General features: G+C 40.4%; 1 protein-coding gene across 4 annotated transcripts; it reads left to right on the top strand.

Annotated features, from left to right (window-relative positions):
• Positions 1-249: 249 nt before the first annotated feature.
• On the top strand, positions 250-20393 carry ptpdc1a (protein tyrosine phosphatase domain containing 1a). 4 transcript variants are annotated; one of them, XM_046075186.1, is made up of 11 exons: positions 250-441; positions 5073-5156; positions 7057-7405; positions 7530-7701; positions 9879-9959; positions 11924-12042; positions 14814-14951; positions 15033-16132; positions 18588-18773; positions 19093-19203; positions 19287-20393. In XM_046075186.1, the coding sequence occupies exons 3-11, from the start codon at positions 7228-7230 to the stop codon at positions 19398-19400; spliced, it is 2199 nt and encodes a 732-aa protein (XP_045931142.1). In that variant the 5' UTR covers positions 250-441; positions 5073-5156; positions 7057-7227; the 3' UTR covers positions 19401-20393. The 4 variants fall into 4 exon arrangements, with proteins under 4 accessions (XP_045931142.1, XP_045931143.1, XP_045931145.1 ...); XM_046075189.1 differs by lacking the exon at positions 7057-7405 and adding an exon at positions 6959-6999 and having other exon boundaries at positions 251-441; XM_046075187.1 differs by lacking the exon at positions 9879-9959.

The raw sequence follows: 20393 nt of genomic DNA on the forward strand, positions 1-20393 counted from the left end.
AAGAATTACAAAGTATGGAAAACAAACAACGTTAGGCCTACAAGAGTGGAAAATTACAAAAATACAGACAAAATACAGCTGTGGGCAGACAATAGCAAGCTTCTTGTGACACAATTAATTAATAACACAATTTTAATTCATACAAAACATTCAGTATTTGTCGTAAACAAATGAACATTAGTATATCCTAGGTACCACCATACAACAATTAAATGCTAACAGAGGTCTGTCTGTGGTCACGTGATCTGACTGGGCCGTTCTACATGACAACATGTCAGGTTGCTAAGTTAGCTAGTAAGCTAGCTGTACTTAGCAGACCAAATGATGTGGCCAGAAGAAAGCTCCGGTTTGCCTCGTGCTGGCGATAAAGCAACAATGGCTTAAAGCAGTGAATAGACTATGTTAGATATTCTAACGACAACCTCAGACGACAGGAAAACGGTAAGTTAACATAGGCCTTCTCTACCCACTAGCTTCAGCTAATGCAGTACAGCAAGCTAACGGTAATTAGCTCGCGTTAAGCAAGTCTCCAGCTTGCAGCATCAGCACCAGACACTCCTCTGGCGCCAGCGTTACACTCAATAGGTTAACTTAACAATAATCTTTCCGTGCCAAAAGAAGCGTTGTGACTTTCAAACGTACATCCAACTTAACATATGACCTATTGTTAAGCGCCGTTATTAAGAGAGCTGACGTTACTGCAGCTAGCAAGACAATCAGCTGATGGTTAGCTGAAGTGTCCAAACGTGGATTTGTGTCCGCCGCCACATGGTGATAGGAAGTCAGAGCTGGGCAACCTATGTCAGCATCCTTATCAGCCACCTCGCTGCTAACGTTACTCTGTACACACCGCCAGAGTCAGGCGAGTGTATCCTAACACAAAGGTGGCCATCAGGGTTTCACCTCAAGTCAGAGAAGGTGATATGTGGTGGCAGTATTCAGACGGCTTTCGTGATTTCAAATGGTTCTAATACTATTATTTAAGATACAGTGTTGAGACAGTGTTATGTCTGCTTGAACGAGAATTGATCGAAGCTGGTCGTTGCAGACCCTGTAAGAAAAGCACAGGTATAACGTCTCTTCCCCAATAAAGAGAACACCTGTTACTGGTCTGTAACCAGGACCCTCTGTGCGCCGTTGCCTTCCTGTAAACTGAAGCTCATGTATTTATCTAAATATTACTTAGTTCTCTTCAGTTGGCTACATTTTGTCAAAATTCCTTGTCGTGGTGGCTACTTGTGTGACATACGATGCTACCAGGTGGGGATGGGAAGTGACTTTGGGCATGCTGTTTTTTATTTTAGCATTTTAATTAGTGGCTGACACCTGGGATGCCAGGTGAGAACAATGAACTAGCCGATTAGCCAAACATAAATGCCAGCAGTAGTCATGTCTGCACGTGTCTGAGTTTGGAGTGGGAGTTTATATATTCTATCATGCGTGCCATCTCGCCTGACATATTTCTTTATTAGCACACTCAGTAGAAATGACTCTCACATCCCACGCTCATTAGCAGCGTCTCTGAAGGATATCTCACACACTGGCTTCCCAGTGGACACGAGCTTATGGATCCGCCACAAATGTGTGAAGCGTTTTGGTCAATTTGTTCTTGATGGAGTGAAAAGATTTCTTTGTGGTGACTATATTAGCTGAGTTTCATATAATTGTTAATATTTGATGCACATACGTCACATTTGTCATGAAGAACACCTTCTCATTCACCAGCTCGTTATCAAGAGCTTCCTATAAACAAAGCCAAGTGGTGTCAGGCTCCAGCAGGACAGGCTGCTGAAGTGATTGGATAGTCTTCTTTCCGGCACTAATGTTGGAAACACTTCAACCAGTGTCACACTGGATTTTGGTGCCATATCAGTTTGTAACGAGACGTGTGGATTACAGGGTAAAAGAAGTCTAAAACAGTTGTGGATGGAAAAAGACAGGCTCTAACTTTACACCATCAATTATTCATTGACTACAGCAGCTTTACTCTTAACAGGAGTAGCACTGTGACCTAAATGTGACCTGTCTCTGAAGTTGTAGAAGATGCTTTTCATTGCTATGATTAGCAGATAAAGCAATCTGCTTAAATATACAAATCAAATTTTCAGATGTTGGCATTTAATAGAAACTTCTGTCCTGGCATTAACTATTCATACTTCAAACAGAAAAATCTGAAAAAAACTGGAAGGCCTCAGGTTAAAACATTACACACTAAACACCGCAGATGCACGGGTGTCTTAACTTGTGGCTGGTTAGACCTCCTGTCAGGACTACATAATGTGACTTACGTTGCTTGTAAATATAATGGGATTTTAAAGAAAAATAAAATTTGTAAATAATTGAATGTAATGTTGAGTACATGTTTTCTAAATTTATTATACAGTATATTAGTTTACTTTAAAGTTGAGAGTAAACTTTCAACACTGATTTGTTGATTTTCATAGTAGTACATAGTACATAGTACTACATTTATTGTAAAAATTAATAAAAGGTTCAAAATCAAAATCAGTCAGAAACATTGTTGTGGACCTCTGTGCCCTCAAAGTTTTTCCCTAATGTATTTTGTCCCTTTTCCTTTTTCACAGACATATCACAGTAGGAAAAACAACATGCGAAAATATGAATGATGGCTTAATTCCATTTAGCTGCTTCGGCTGTCCTGGTATTATTTCTGCTGGTTCGCTGTCACGCTGTCATGACTTACTAGGACACTTGAACAGAATCGAGCTATTGTTAATGTTAGTAACACCTGTGCTTCTCCTAGTCAAAATGTCTGCTGGGAAAAGGGCCTATTAAAATAAAATTTGTACTTGTTTCAGAATTGCTGCAAACAATACTTTGTGTTACACTAATGTAATCATTTATTGTAATAAAGAAATATATGTGCGAACTAGGGATGCACCGAAATGAAAATTCTTGGCCGAAACCGAATAATAATGAAAAATTTTGCACAACAAGTTCATTCACATTTTTTCCATTTATTTTTCCTTTTTTGACCATTGCATAAATTAAATAGTCAAAATGTGCTTTTTGCTCAGTGTTCCCACAGGATTTGGAGAGACTATGGTGGGGGGGGGGGGTCCGGGGCCCGAGAGGGTCCGGTAAAGTAAATTACATGTGTCCAATTACTTTTAATGAACACATGTAATATGTTTTATACTTTCTGTGAATATAATCCAATTAATCTTATTTCCATCCTGTTTAGATGCCTTATTTTGAAAACTAGACGTCACATGTGTATCCTCACACTAAATTCAAGTCCAACCCAATTTGATAAATAATGTTGTATGTGGTTCTCGTATTGCGTAACATGAAGACTTGACAGCCTCTCCTCAGGTATGACTCTCATGCTGCAACAGTTTGTACAGAGAGAAACTGACAGGATAAAGTCGCTAACCTGCCTGTCAGCTCACAGTGGTACATTTCAGTGGATTTACCATAAAGGCTTTAATATGTGTGCACTCCAAATTTAGGTACGGCTAGCTTAATCGCCTTCTCAGAAACAAGTGACAGAAACACTCAAAGCGGGTCCGTTTGTTGCCTTTTCTAAGAAATCAGCCACAGATGGAGTGGATGTGCTAGGACACAGATCAGCAGAACAGTATCTGCAAACGGTGATTTTTTGCGTCTTTCCAGTGCTTCCCCACTGCTGACATGTCAACGCAATTGGTCGGTAAAATTCATTCGGTCTTTTGACTTTGACCAACGATTAATTTTTGGGTCAGCCCTAGTGCAAACAACCAAGTACTTTTTATGTAACAGCATTTAATATCATACCCGTCATGTCAAAAATGTGTTTCTGCCTCCTCAGTCTACAAAAGCTGATAACAGATATTAACTAAATGTATTGTGTTAAATTCAAAGCACAGTGTGTTATATGGCTTTGGGGTGAATATGACAGCTATCTTATGAAAATGTTTGGTTTGCAAATTTGATAAAATAGAGTATGTGTCAGTTACTTCTTAGGACTCATGGTGATTGTATATTTAATTTTTTACAGGGTCAGAGCTTCACCTTGATTTTCCTTTCAAATCAAGGGGAAATTGCAATTTGTGGCAAGATATTGCTTTAAGCTATTGGTTCCCAAAATGGGTGGAGGACTCCTGGAGTGCAGAGGCGTGACAATTGTTTGGTTTCCAAAGGAGGGCATGGGAATATGAAGAATAGGGAAAACCAAAGGTTTAAAAATCTAAACAGTTTTTGGTTAGTTGGTTATACTATCAGTTTAAGAGGCAATTTTATAGTAAAAAAGTCAAACTATACCTCAGACGTCTTGCTCTTAGATTAAGCCATCCTAAGTGAATTTATTAAAATTTATAAAACAGCAAGAGAAAAGCAAAGGTCAAGGAATCGTTTGTCCATCAAAACGTTAGCATGTGGAGTACAGTGACCCTGTTCAATTGTTAATGGGCCAGTGAGGCAGAGAGCTGTAAAGCTGCAGTTTACCTCCTGCAGCACCAGTTAGCACAAGTGACAAGGCCCATTACAGCCGGGAGATCAGTGTGCTACAAATCTGATAACAGGCTACATAAATCAGAGGTCAAGAAGTATTGCTCTGAATCTACACAAATGCAGGTGGATGCGTTTGCTTGAATAATTAATAATTGTGGCATAAGCCCAATAAAATAGGAGGCATTTGCCTCTCACATGCACTTCAAAATATTCTGACTGGTTGCAGCTCAAAACATACTGAGATGGAGTTTTAGCTGCATATGTTGATGCCATTCACCGCATGCTCGTCTTGAAGCCTCTCTGTTTGGCCTGTGTGGGTGCGTCTGAGTCCTCCTAGCCCCCACTGTTGTCCCCAGGCCACGCCCACCTGCTCCCAGAGGTGCAGTGGTCAGACTGATACATGAGCTGCTGACACGGTGGCTCAGTTTGCACATTTCCCTCTCTCCCTTGGGTTATTTTGCCAGGCAACGCTGCTCATGCTCCACATATCCCATTTGTGTGCACACCTTTGTGACTGTTTGTGTTATCAGCACAACCAAGGCTTCTGCTTGTAAGATGCTTTTTATTTCCTGTTTTTTTTCATCTGCCTTTGAGACACAATGTTTATTCACACCTTCTAGCCCCTGCCATGGCAGCTGGTGTCAGCGTACTGAGTGACCTGCCTTACTCCATCAGTGGAGCGATCAGCACAGAGATGGAGACAGGTAAGAGAGCTCTGCAGCACAAGAAAAGCTTCTGGATATTTTTCTTTTTAGCAAAGCAACAGCACAGGACTGTGATCTTGAAACTATTTGATTCAGTGAAGATAAATTACTTTAAGTATAACCTAATTAGAAGATGCTTTAGCATCAAAACTGATGCACAAGATGGACAGAGTATACTTCAGACTTGATGAAGGTGTCAGCAGGTCTATTACCTGACAAGAGTGGTGCTTAAATATATAATGATAACTAAAGCTGATGGTTTACAGCACCTATCCACTCCATTTTCATTAATAAAGATAAACACCTGTATCTTTTAAGTATTGATAGTTATTAGTGTTTCATAAATAAGACATCTGGTATCATTGCTGTGGAAGATAAGATGGCCACAGAACAGTATGTCGTGTATAAAAAGACAAAAACGTAAGTATTTGCTACCATGATGGGTATTTATGAGGCAAGTGTATTTTTTGCATTTGTTCATATCTTTTCAATAATTTGTTTAGTATGCACTCGGAACGAAAGTTGTTTATAGAAAGACTTATTCCATATCTCATTCTTATACCATATGCCAACAGGAAAAGATGAAACTCAGTTGTTTTTGTGGTGGTGTGGACCTCTGACAATCTGTCCAATCCCCTGTGTTGACCATCTTACAGTAAAAGTATTTATTAAAAGTGATTATTACAATTGGTTATAGCCTAAAATAAATGAATAAAGTGTTTCAGACCCCATTACATGATACAATTTAACATACTGTAGCATACATGTTGTTAGCCACTATTTTTGAGACTTCAGTACAAAATTTAGACTAAGATTTATCTGGGATACTTTGTCAGCTATTTTCAACTAATATTTTTCATTTCTTAAATATATAGTTTCTAAATTAGCCCCATGGTAGCTTTTTAAAAGGTTTCAATCTTTATTTTAGAAGAACAATTTAAAGCCAGTTCAACTGAAACCTGCTCATTTCCAGCATACTCTATTGGTGGACATTTTGTGTAATTCTTTCTGTAGCTGCAGCCCTCACTCATCTTTGCTGTTTGTCAGTCTGCCTGCTGCTCCCACACACTGAGAGGCTTAATGAGCCAGCAGTCTCATTTGACCTTTTGGCTTCAGTTTGACTGTGGACTGGCTACTGAATTGTTGAGCAGGCTTCAAGCGATATGTCAGTTCTCCCATTGTTACAACTCTTCTGTTATTGATTTTTAAGGATACAAAAATGTATTTATGAACATAACCATAATTCTTAATATTAGTAGTAGCTATTATTTCAAAATACATGTGGTCCCAAGCTAGGGCTGCATGATATAATAAAGAAATCATATTGTGATTGTTTTGGCAGATATTACGATTCACAGTTAGTGGGATGGATCATTTTTTTCTTTTCACTGGAAAAAACTACTATTACAATTCTGATGTGATGTTTGTTAGGGTTTGCACCAAACAAACATTTGTTCTTACGTCTGGAGAACAAGATTTATACACTTTATACCATATACTTTAAAAAATGTTTTATATATACATAATTCATAGTCTTATTCAGTCAGATATTACACCGCTGTGCATTTTAGCTGTTGTTGATTTAATTAAAAGAGGTACAGGTGTTTTATTGTTAACTCTAGTACATGCTGTGTATTTAGGGATGTACACCACCATATATGTATGTCCTTTTAAGGACGCAAACAGCATTTTCCTCTTTGATTTGCAAGCCACCTGCCTCAGATCTGTTCGTTGTGTCTGTCTGTGTGTGTTATTTGTGTGTAACTATCGCCCCCATTTACCTCCTACTGACGACTTTGGAGATGGTTGTCATGGTGACACATCAAATGCTGCTGACGAACTGGTAGGTTGTACTGTATTATATACAATTGATTGTTGTGATGATTCATCATGAGCACAGAGCTGTTGAGCCAGGAGCCTTTATCAGTCCAGAGACGCTCACCATGCAGGCAGCAGCAGCACAGACAGCAAAACCAGCAGTCACAGCACAACCAGCCATAAAACCAACAGCACAGGCAGCAGCAGCACAGACACCAGCATTGCACCGGGGACGCACTCCTTAGCCAGGGAGATGAAGGGCAGAGGGAGGAGGCACAACCGTAGGCACTCAGCCTCAGACATCCTGCAAAATGTCCTGCAGCGCAGACGCAGCTCTCCCCTGGAGACCCTATCCTCCTCCTCCCACAGAGTCATGGTGGCCGTCAGCGTGAACCAGCCTCAGCTTCCCACTGAATGCAAGACCAGGAGATGTAACCACACCGAAGAACTAGTGTTTTGCATATGGGATTTCAGCTACAAGGAAAGCATGCACTAAGCACTGTTGAGTACTGTCAAATTGTTCTTAAATTTCTTTGTTTTTGTTTTTCTCCCCAGCCAATGCTAGGGTCCCTACAGCAAAGTACACCAAGATGGGGGAGACCCTGAGGCATGTCATCCCAGGTCACATGCAGTGCTCCATGGCCTGTGGAGGGAAAGCCTGTAAATATGAGAACCCCTCTCGCTGGAGTGATGAGGAGCAAGCCATCAAAGGTCTTTACTCGTCCTGGTATGTTGGCTAGTCTTACCTTACTACTTTCATACAGCCTTCAGTGTTCGTGTAATTTCCTCTCAGCCAACACTTGAATGAGTGCTGTACTTGGTCACCGCGGGCCACTGAAGTCCAGATCAATACTTACATGAAAAGTCAATACATTTGTCCTGGTTTTTGCTTTGCTTTTCTGAGGACCTGTTGACAGAAATGCAATATAAGATCCATAACTATGTTTTCAGTGGTGTATAAAGACCTTACATAATGAACTGTTATGTTTTTATTACCTTAGAATGAGACATTTCTACCTACCTAACCGCAGGTCCCCCCTTGCGTAGACATTGCCATGTTGTGCCGCAATGTTTCTACAGTAGCCCAAAAGGGACAAATAGCGCTACAGAGTAGAGACCTGCGCGGTCTTGATCCCGCTCCCACTGATTTTGTGACCATTACCGCCCATTCCCGTAACATGTGTATCCACTCCCGCCCGCACCCGCAAACATTGTGACATGCAGAGTAAAAAAAGGACACAAATGTTTGGGCTAAACGTTCAGAATAACCGACATAAATCATTGCATTCATTTTTGTCTGTAACAACTGAGAAGTTTTCCAAATTTCAGACTTGCCTTGCTTTGGTCTTGTATTGTAAATGCTCGTGTGACGGAAGCCAGCAAGGCTGTGCAGTGAGTAAACTTCACTCCCCGACACCTTAAGAGACGCACTGGCGACCAACGCTAGTGCCCATGGGATTTAGCCTCCTCGTCAGCGTGTCCGCCTCCCGTACCTTAGGTTGCCGGTTTGAGTCAGGAATGTATGTTCTTGGCAGCAGCTACATACACTCTCTTTTCAACTTCGTTTGTTCAATTCAATTCAATTTTATTTATATAGCGCCAAATCACAACAACAGTTATCTCACAGCGCTTTTCATAAAAGAGCAGGTCTAGACCGTACTCTATGATGCTATTTACAGAAGCCCAACAGTTCCCACCAAGAGCAGCACTAGGCGACAGAGGCAAGGAAAAACTTCCTTTTAAGAGGCAGAAACCTCGAGCAGAACCATGGCTCAGGGTGGGCGGCCATCTGCCTCGACCGGTTGGGGTGAAGGAGAGAGAGGGAGAGAGAGAGAGAGAGAGAGAGAGAGAAACGTTTGTTGACTCCATCTTATCAGCGCTACTGCGGGATCCGCAGTATAATTTTTAACCGTTTATCCATTAGATGAGAACATAAGACATAATATTTACACTAGATAAAACAGTGTTTGGTTAGTTCAGTTGGTATAGTGCAAGTCTCTCACCTAGAAGGTTGTGTGTTCGATCCCATATCTGGAGAATGTTTTTTCCCTTTTCAACAAATTGATCATGAAGCGACTGTGAAGTGACATGAATGCTGACAATAAAGCATGTGCTTCAGTGTTTGTGTGTTTCGGTGTTTGATCCGCATCCATCAACCTACGGTCGCCTTTTCATTTCCCCAGTATCTCCAGGCAGAGGACATTTAGGGGAATCACATTTTCTGACGGCTCTTTCAGAGGTGTGTCAAGCAGGCTACAGACTCTTTAAGTAAAAGCTCTCAGTTCAACTGGAAATAAAGCATTGCTTTATTTATTTTTTGCCGCTATCAAAGCACCATGATCTGGCTGCAGCCCAGAAATTATTGTTGGCGGGCAGTTTTGGCGAGGGTCCATAATCACAGAGAGAATGAATGTGAATGTTCACTTGTCAATGTTTGTATAAACTTTATCTATTCTATGGTTTCTAATGGACTGTGGTGCAGAAACAGTGACAGTGTTTCACACTCTTGGCTCACATTTTCCATGTTATCTGTCAGTGGCCAAGTCACAATAACATATGGTTTTACAGAATAATTAAGTAAATATCATTTCTTAATATATCTACCTAAAGAAACCTCATTTCTTGACTGGCTACTCTCTGCTGCTTCAGATGATAACAACTTTTGTCCTGGGTCAGCCACCGTAGCTGTCCTACACTCTTTGAAAGGTGATTGGGGGGGGCGATAGTCTAGACAGTTGGTTGCATTTCGCAACCTCACTGCTAGGTGCCACTAAATGTTACACACTCAACGTTTATAGGGTCTTTGGTATCTTGTTTTTATCTTGCTAAACAGTACATTATTATTTATTTTTTTATATTGTATAAACCATATATCCCCCTAATTGTCATATTCTCCACTTACAGGATCACTGACAACTTGCTAGCTATGGCAAGGCCTTCCTCTGAAATAATAGAGAAATATAATATAATTGAACAATTTCAAAGGTACAGTAGTCTCCTTCTTTTACATCTTATTTTCATTATTATTATTTGATTTATTTGATTCTTTATTAACATTTAGATTAACAGTGTTTGGTTGTTAAATGGTTTGGTCCATCTGTGTTTGTTCACCTGCAGTGAAAGAAAAATGATGATGGTAAATGATAGACCTATTGAATTAAAGAATATAGTATGCAAAATAAGATTCATTTCCACATCAACTTTTACACACCCTTCCTTTTCTCTAGATGGCACTTTACAGCCTGCACATACAAGTGATTATCAATTACACAATCACCTTCCTCAGTGTATCCTTGCTAGAATTAACCAGAAAAGAGTGAAAACGCAATTAAACTAAACAAAAATTACTAACAATAAATAAGCAGGACGCAGGGTAGTGGAGATGGCATCCTCTGTGGATCTGTTGGTTCTGAAAGCAAACTGGTGAGGGTCCAGGCTGGCTGGGATGTTGTTCTTTATGCGCTAAAAAGAGATTTAGATGTCGCCACAGGTGCAACAAGCATTATTAGGCTACAGAGATGAAATAACCTGCCACTTCTAACTACAAATTAACAGCAGAATAAAACATGACCATGGCAGACTACACAGATGTATAATAAATGATAGAAACTTTACAGCAGCTGCAGCCACAAACACACATTAAGGCTGTACGCTAGGGGTCAATAGGTAAGTAGTTTAATAGATAACTCCATAGATGAAGCCAGGTTCAGAATTCTTGTTTCATTTTGTTGACATATTAGAGTCAAAGTTTTTTGCAGAAGGAATTATGGAGATCTGTTTTTATCACTTCACAAATCAGAAATTACAGCCATAAAAAAGTTTTGTCATGTTTTCAGACTGTAAGTTATTTGATGAAAAAACGCCTCTGTAAAACCTTCAGAATATAGATATGAATAAAACTGGAAAGTTTGATGTATGCAACTACTATTGGAGTGGTGTTTTCTCACTCATTTTGAGAAAACAGCAAAAGATGTGCACTGTAAAATTCCACATCTTTTGCAAGACAATGTAGGTCAACAGTGTAAAACACAACTAATAAACTAATATTTCACCATGAAACGTCCCCTGTTGATTACTTACAGTATATTAAGACAATTGTTTTGGTAGTGTTCTGAAATGTTATCTTTAAATATCCTGATGAGACATTGTGTAATGCTAACTTTTAGTGAATTTAGGAGAAGTCTACTGTATGCAAATAGACAAATGTGTTTTTTTTTCTGAAAGAAGACATGTTATTCAAGCAAAATAGCCCAAAATCTCAAAATTGGCCAGTGCATAAAAATCAGATGTTTTAGCCTTAAAGCAAAAAGAGAGCTGCACAGTTTTTGCAACATTGACATTCTTCTCTGTACAGCGAGTTGGAACCATCACATTAAGTTGTTGTACTCACCTGTCTGAACGTCATTCTGTCAGTCTTATGCACTGTCAAGTCCTCCACGGACTTCTCTGCTTGTTCATTCTCAGTGTATAATGTGACCAGTCCACTCTGTCACAGACACACCAGCAGCTTCTTCTGCTGCAGATGCTGATTTATCAGTTTTCCTTTCAGTTCCATTTTCACTCACTTTATCAGGACTTTATCATGTGATTTTTGTTTTTACTTGCTGGTGCGACTTGAACTGTAGAGAAGTAAGATAAAAATGACTTGCGTAAAAGTAAAATTACACATTTTTAGTAATTTTAAAGCAATAAATACAACAAAGGACTTTGTTACATTAACAAGAATGATTCAATTCAATTTTATTTATATAGCTCCAAATCACAACAACAGTTATCTCACAGTGCTTTTCATAAAAGAGCAGGTCTAGACCGTACTCTGTGATGCTATTTACAGAAGCCCAACAGTTGATGATGTAATTTGTTTCTTCCACCACTGCTGTAATGAATTGAATGTGTTGTGTTGACTGTGTGGATTGCTTTGTACACTGACACTGAACCTACTGTGACAGGTGTGGTTTAAAGACAGTCATTAACCTGCAGCGGCCCGGAGAACATGCCAGCTGTGGCAACCCACTGGAGCAGGAGAGCGGTTTCACTTATCGACCTGAAACGTTCATGGAGGCAGGAAGTGAGTCTCTATATCCACTCTCACCAATTGTGGAGATTCCCTGAAATCAGGACACAAACCAATAAACATATGTAGTCGTAGTCTCACTTACACAGTAGGTAAGTGATGGAAGAAAACAAAACTACATTTTCCCCCACATTAAGCGTACTGCCCGGGCCCACTTGAAGATGTGGGCCTGCTCCTCCTTAAAGGCCCGAATTCAGCTCCAGCGAGCATGACGGGGAAATAACTGCTACAACTTACTAGTCACCATTATTAGCTTAACCCTACGGCATTTTTCCTCTATTCACAGCTTTACAATTTACATAGTATTTATTCTTATACTAAACCTGTGTTAAGCCTTGCTTTACATGGTCCGTGCTTGTAAAATATTCAACGTGTCCCCGCTTGTATTACCGGAATTACACTTTTCTCACCGTTGGTTTTCACCCCTGTTGAATTTCAGCGTTGTAACATAACAAGTTGTCACCTGCTCTGATCTACTGTGTGTGCACACGAGACACGCGCGCGCACAAACAGCGCAGCTGTCGTATTGGATTACTATTTCCTATTTTATGGGCTATTTTGAATAACGCATAATCTATTTAAAAAATGAAGCATTCAATTTTAAAAGTTCAATAGATCCGTGGTGATTCCTAAGTCAATCAGTAATCGTGTTAATAATCGTGATTTCAGTTATGACCAAAATAATCGTGATTATAATTTTTGCCATAATGGAGCAGCCCTACTGGTATGACCGCTAAGTCTGGAACGTGGGCTGCTCTATGCAACTTTGGAGGCGTAAACATCCCAGATGTAACATAACATCTAGATGAGCATCTAACATCTTGTGGGTTGTGCGAGATTTACATATGTAGGATGAAACAAAGGAGATTGAGGCTCACGGTATTTCAGTTACATGCACTGAACTGTTTTTATTCAACTATGCCAACTATTTCCACTCTACGACACCTTTAAGACTTAGCAAAAACTTCTAGCTTGCTATTCACGATCCATATACTAACACAAACACATGGAGGAATTATTTATGGTCGATGAGCAAGACTGAAGAAGCAGTGCTAATTTTAGTTTCACATCACATGGGAGAGACCGTAAGAATGGTTGTTTCCACAGTATGCTCAAAGATGTAGTCACTGTTGGGAGGATTATACTGCAGAGGAAACAAAGACTCATGCATTTACACCTTTTCAGCATCTGGCTAAAATGCGTGTCAGTCAGATTTCAGTCTGTCTTGAATGCTTCGTTGATAAATTTATACTCAGTTTTGGACTGAATAGCTATCTGATCTTTCCAAGACTCATACAAGGGTCAAAATAAAGTCTAATTATGGTGTAAACTGCATTTAACAGTCATAATGAACCATCATCATTTTTTTACTTGCTCTGACTACAGAGACCCAGAATAATGCTGCAGTCTTATTCCTTAGGTATTGTTAAATTAAAGTTCAGTCTGTAGCACAATAATATGGTTCAACTAACCAGCTAGTGTTATGGCAAAATAGATAAACATGTCCAGTAATGTCCCTTAGGTGGCATAGATTCGCTATTTCTCCCTCTAAACAGTATAAAGCAAATACTTTTAGTTAATTCCACACAGGATTATTAGATGCAGAGTAAATGATGTACACATTCAAAACCTCTCAGCTCTTATTGTGAAAGGCTTATTAAGGGGACGTGTCATCACATAGGACCAATACGCCTGGCTGACTACATTTTTGGATCGTAGTCACACTCCCTATGTTAAACCACGTTCAAAATGAGTTGTAGACAAACGGCAAGCGATCCGCAAATAGCCTACACTGTGATCCGCAAACCCAGATTTGACACATGAATGCTGAGCTTATATAGTTTTTAAATCGACTGATATGAGAAGAAGCTCCTCAACAACTTAGAATTATCTTGTTCACAGTGTTTCCTGATTTATTAAAATTATTTTCTTTTCTTTGTCGATTAGAATAAAGATATAGGATAATAAATGTATTGTGTTGGAATGAAGTGCTGCTGTAGCCTTAACATTAACCTGACTTGTACCATGCTGAGAGTGGAAATATTACAGATCTGACCTAGTTTATGTGACTTTCACATAAAGGTTGGTGCTTAGCTCAATTGCCATCACCTTTAGATAAAGAGGTTCATGTCTGAAAGGGCCGAATAGAGTAGTTTGTTCATTAAATGTCTAGATTTGAGTGTGCAAAAGCTAGAGCAAAACAACAGCCAGTGTTTATGCTGGAGGCTTTTTACTGTGTGTCAAATGAAAGACAGCACTATTCAAAATGCAGCTGATGCTTTGATGAGGAAGCTTGTGTAAAGATCTCCAGAGAGCTTGTTAGGAAGAGGAACCAAGATTGCCTACTTTCAAAGACAACATTATGTGAGCTCCCTCGGTAATTACGTGGTTACTAAGCACCATATAACTTTCCAAATGTAGGAGTAAACACAAAAAAACCAAAAAATGTCAAATCTACCTTAGCCTCTCATCTAATACCTGCTGTTGCTACTCACTCTCATGTAGACTGCTAAGATACCAGGGGGGTACATCCGTGTAAATATCATTGGAAATGCACAGAATTTGTAAACACGATATACAAATAGATTCAAAATCCACAAACTCACTACTATAGGACACTACTATTTCTGTGTTTTCCTAATTACAATTTCTATAACTGCACTCTTCACAATTTGTAAACAAACACGGTCTAACTTGCATTTTTAAAGTTAAAGATTTCTTTAAAATTCTTCTTCTAAGAGTTCTTCTGGATTTGTGTATTTCAGTTTATTACTACAACTTTGGGTGGAAGGATTATGGTGTGGCATCTCTGACTACAATCCTTGACATGGTGAAAGTCATGTCTTTTGCTGTCCAAGAGGGTAAACTGGCCGTCCACTGCCATGCTGGTCTTGGAAGGACAGGTTTGTAACATGGAATTGCTTAAATCACTTATTCTAGAAAAATCTAAGTTTCTTATTTTGTTTAAATCTTTCATTGTGTAGGTGTGTTGTTCGCTTGTTACTTGGTTTTCACGTCCCGGATGAGCGCTGACCAAGCCATCCTTTTTGTGCGAGCCAAGAGACCCAACTCCATTCAGACCAGAGGCCAGCTGCTGTGTGTCAGGGAGTTTGCCCAGTTCCTGGTTCCTCTCCGAAGCGTCTTCTCCTGTGCAGAACCTAAAGCGAGTGCCGTCACCCTGTCACAGTACCTTACCCGGCAGCGCCACCTGCTGCACGGCTACGAGGCACGACAGATGAAGAACGTGCCAAAGATCGTCCAGCTGGTGTGCAGGCTCCTTGTCGACATTGCAGCCAACCGAGAGGTGGTGATCGAGGAGGAGTGGCTGGAGATCCCTGACCTCACAGCCGAGGTGGAGAAGACCGTGTCCCAGCAGGCCCTTCAGCAGCTCGGGAAGGAGATGAGAGGGAAGGGGATTCCTGTTCCACCTTGTTCATCTCATCATCTCAGCCCACCTGCTCTGCAGTCCAGACCTCCTCGTGATCAACCTCTTGCCAGTGATAATGAGCTGGACCCTCTTTGGAGGCAGCAGAATGTAGAAAGTCCTCTGAGATCCTCTTTGTCCAACAGCAGGAGCCTCAGTTACAGTGATTCTGTCCTTCACAAACATGGACCGCGCCAGCACCATTTAGGAAAACTGAAGAGCAACAAACCAGGCAACTGCCTTGTCAAACATTCCTTGTCTCACAGCAGCCTTATAGCCTGTAACCCTCCCAGATGTTGTGACCTCTCTCCTCAGGGCATTATCAGCAGAATACAGGACCCCATTACAGAAGCAAAGCAAGACACTGGATCCCCTCTTTTAAAAAAGCAGCTACACAAAGGGCGTCAGAATTTGTCTTTAGATCTGTCCGAGCAGGGAAGAAAATCCCACTGCAGCGTCTTATCAACCAAGAGCAAACCTGTAGCCAGTGAGGAGCAGCTAGGTGGGGCAGGTGGAGCAGACAGAGAGAATGATGCAGAGGTTCCCTTCATCCCCCTCACGCCTGAGCTCTCCCCAGAGAGCAGAAGCCTACTGGTGGCCAAAGCTCTGGCCAGGGGCCTGACAGATGAGGATCTCACCTCCAAGGTCTCAATCTGGCAGGTAGGGTACCCCATAAAATACTCTCAAGTATGCCATGTAGCCAAGATGTGCCAGTAGCAGTCTTTATGCTAAGCTAATCAGCTACCGGTTCTTACTTTATACTATATGATGGACAGACATCACGGTGGTAATGAATCTTGTCATCTGTCGCTCGGCTCCAGTGTCATAAACAAGAAACTCAGTTTCAGTTATTGGGTTGGTGAAAAAGAAATCCAGTTTTCCCAGCTAGATTTTTCCTGGAGGAACCAGTACCCTGGCCATGCATACATGTAACTGGGTTTCAGAGAAAGTATTGCTGTGACAGCAGAGTGGAAATGAGAGATCATTACACAATTTGTCTTCGTACTCGAAATAGTTCCATCTCAAACTGACACTGGCGTAGCCTCCAGAAGTCTAAATAAGTCCATCTCTGAGCAGATGTTTTTTGTAAAACTTCGACACATTTTTACTGCAAGGAAAAACTGTGTTCTCCAACTACAGAGTCTGTTCTCCAGTTCCATTTTGTCCTTATCGGATCTTTAAGTCCAAGCTGGGCCAGCATGGCTCCTCTCCTGGCTCTCTTTCCTCTCCTCTAAGCGATCACAGCACCCGCTGTGGCTCCTGGTCCAGTTGTTTGGGCCAGGTGGATCGTTGTCTGCTGCTCTTTAATCCAAAAACCGCGTCTTCATCTTCCAGTGACTCTATGTCAGGTGTTTTGGCAATAAAGCTGGAAAAAACAGATAAAAAAACAAAAGTGTAGAGAAGTTTGAAGGAGCTACCGGTGCTGCTTCTACAAGCGCTGCCGGTTGCCATAGCAAAGCAATGACACAGCTTTGTCTTCTGCCCAGATGCGTAAACAGAGATCTAAAAACTGCCGAAAGGCCATTATTTAAGTTTAAGTTAAGTTTGATACAGCCAGCAGTGTTACATATTCTATGTCTGAAAAGGGCTTAAGACAGCAGTTGTTCCAAAACAGAGTCAGCGGTAGGGGAGCACTCATATTACTGACCTGCTGCATGTATGCAGATTTACAGGGAGCAGGTTACTACAGTGTCTGTGAACACACTGTCCAGTTTGTTGTATAACCTGATTTCTCCCAGTAACCAGGTTTCTTGTGTGCATGTAAACATACTCAGTGATGAAGCTTTATAGATATTTGCAATGTCAGATTGTAGAACGATTTAAATTGGAAAATGAAGTCCAGTGTTTGTCCAGCAGACACTCCCAGAGCACCACCAGGGAGATGCGGAGGATGTGCAATGAAATGTGCTGTTATGAGAAACTGTGGCACTGACAGTACTGCCAGCATGAGATATAGTAGAACTCTAATCATCATCTCTACTACTTTCAGACACACCTGTAACATCCAGTGCCACACATCCCATTTAAAGTGCAAGACTTAACTCTGATTACTGCAGTGTGACTTGCCGCAAAGCTGCAAAAGAGATGCTTACTCATTTTACTTATGAGCCATGTGGTGCTCGCCCGACTCTTCAGCTAATGTTCAGAATATTTTTTTAACTTTTTTTATCCACAGATCAGTATGTATGCAGTGACAGATAGACAGGAATAGGCGGGGCAAGCCGCTGTGTTTTCAGCAGAAGTGTAGGGAGCTTTCCGAAACTAGACCCTCGCCACTTCCATTCCGACGCGGCATGAACTCTGCTCAGAGTCACCCTCACAGCCAAATGGAGCTCCCTAACCCACGTACAGGGGCCAACTTTCGAACGAACTACCCTCTCCCCAGTGTAAATAGGATGTGACGTAACCGCTACACTCACTGCTAGAACGTGTATCAAATAAACAGCAGTTGTATTAAGATTCAGGATTGATGTTGAGGAAAAGTGTGTTTGTCATTTATTGTGTGTTTTTTTATGAACCAAATTATTTTTGTTAGAGGTTGAATATTCCTTTTAGACTATGACTTTAGATATTTACGAAAAAAAATATTATGTTGTTTATGAAAAGATTTATATTTATTGTAAAAGAAAAGCCTATTTGAACCTCTTTATCTTATATATAATATATATATATATATACATTCACAAATACATTTCAAAATAAATCAAACATTATATTGAAGCATATAGTCTGAATAATTTAATACAGTTAAAATGTATAAAGAATTAACTATTTTTCTTTAATGCCTTTGTTGCTTGTTACGTGATCCCCCTGTGTATCTAGTTGTGTCATGTTCTGTCCTTTACTGTAGGCTATGTTCTTTTGGCTGAAGATTTACGATTCAATAAAAACAACAGTTGTATTGTCTATCAGACAAGAGCATTTTTTTATTAAACACAATATAAGCTTTGGGCTACGTTGTTGCCCTGTGAATGGTGATATGAAATGTTAGTGTAGTTTCGGAATTTATAATAGACTACTGTGCTAATTTTCATTAGTCCCATTATCCCTGATTCGACCTGTGTTTTTGCCTAGTGCCACTTTTCAGCTCACTGCTCTTTGTTGTGACGTGCAGACAGAGCTGAACTCCAGAGAGGGAGCGTGGGAGAGGCTGTGCATGGAGAGAGATCCTCTGGTTCTGTCCTGTCTGATGTGGTCGTGGCTGGAGCAGCTCAAGGATCCAATCATCAGCAGTGAGGATATAAAAGCCCTCAGTGAGAAGAATGTAAACCCACAGAACGCCCTCGACTCACTGGAAAAGGTAGATGTGTTGGCTGGCTGAGGATTACAGTGATAACACACACTGTTTAACACTGGAAAGCTTGATTATGGCACAAACTGTACATTTTAAAACTCGAGAAAGACCTAATAAAACTGTCCAGAGTATTTAACATACCGGTGGGAACTATTTAGCTCACGTTTTCCAAGAATAGAAACATAAAAAGCCATTGGCTTTATTTAACTTGTCTTTTATTCATATGACTTATGCGATACTACTATTGCTTTAAAAAAAGATTTATGAAAATTTAAGTATGGGACTGAAAATGTTCGTATCCTTTCCTTCTTCCTCCCACTGACAGGGCCATAGACTCACTTTGCTGTGTATCCTCGACTGTGCTGCTCATCTCCTGCCAATGCCTGAAGAAGAGGAGAATAGATTTCTCAATCAAACAATACACGCGTTCACTAAGGTGAGTATTAACATGAGGTGTATATAAAATATATATTAAGATGTGTTTTGTAAGGATGGATTAGATTTTGCTGTTCTCTCTAGATTGACCCTGCCTCAGAGGAGAACCAGTCTTTGTACACGACACTGAAAGCAATCCTGAGTCCCATTCTTCACGAGCTGTTTGACAAAGCTGCAGAGAACAGTGAGGACTCCTGATCCGCCCTCAACAGGACTCGCCTGAAAGAGGAAGACTGACAAACAGGGTTCCACTCTAATGTTTGGGCATTACTGTATTTTAAGCCAGTTCCTTGCATGCTGAGATCTGCCAGTCTTCAGTCTTCAGGATATTTGAAGGTTTAGCAATTCATTTTCTTGGAAGCTCTTAATAGACTCTAAGCACTGCCATTCTGTATGTTAATGTGCCACTGTGCTCAGTTTGAAAGCATTTGTTTGTCATCTGTATATTCTACTGTAATGTTTGTGAGGGACTAGATGTTGTTTTTATTAGCTAACTGTTAGTTAGTAGAAAAATGACTGAGAAACATTCTCATGATGTTAAAGTAATGTTATTTAAATGTTAGTTCAGCTGTCAAAGCTGTTGGGGGGAGGGGGGGAGGGTCTTATTTAAACCAAAAGATGAATTTACACTGTGCAATGCTACAATGTGTCTTATTTATTAAGATCTTATTTGAAATGCAACAATTGGTTTAATAACCTAAAGACAAGTTGCAAGGTTGCTTTGTTGATATAGAATGTAAGGTGTTTTCTTAGAGTCAAATGCAAACTGTGGCTATTGTTATGGCAATGCAAATTCGACAGGCCACAGTTCATTTGCTTTTCCGATCAATTTTATGTCCTTAACACCAAAAGCCTCAATGTTCTGTTCTGTTCCTCCACCATTGCATTTAGCAAAATGCTGTCTGCCTCAACTCAAACGGCCTCTGTCTGGACTCACCATGCTGCTGTGTTAAACGTGTGTGTGTGTGTGTGTGTGTGTGTGTGTGTGTGTCAGGCTCACTTCATATGTCTCGTATATGGACCCAATGTAATGTAGATGTGCTGACACACACTGAATGTGGAACATTGACGATAATAATAATAATAATAATATGAAGGACATGAGACGTTGTACTGTGGGGAATTTTCAACAAGCACTATTTTTTCATTGTTGCAACAGGCTTCTTACAGAATTAAACTTACTGCAAGCTA

This window comes from Micropterus dolomieu, linkage group LG18 (assembly GCF_021292245.1).
Source record: "Micropterus dolomieu isolate WLL.071019.BEF.003 ecotype Adirondacks linkage group LG18, ASM2129224v1, whole genome shotgun sequence".
Taxonomy (NCBI): Eukaryota; Metazoa; Chordata; class Actinopteri; order Centrarchiformes; family Centrarchidae; genus Micropterus; species Micropterus dolomieu.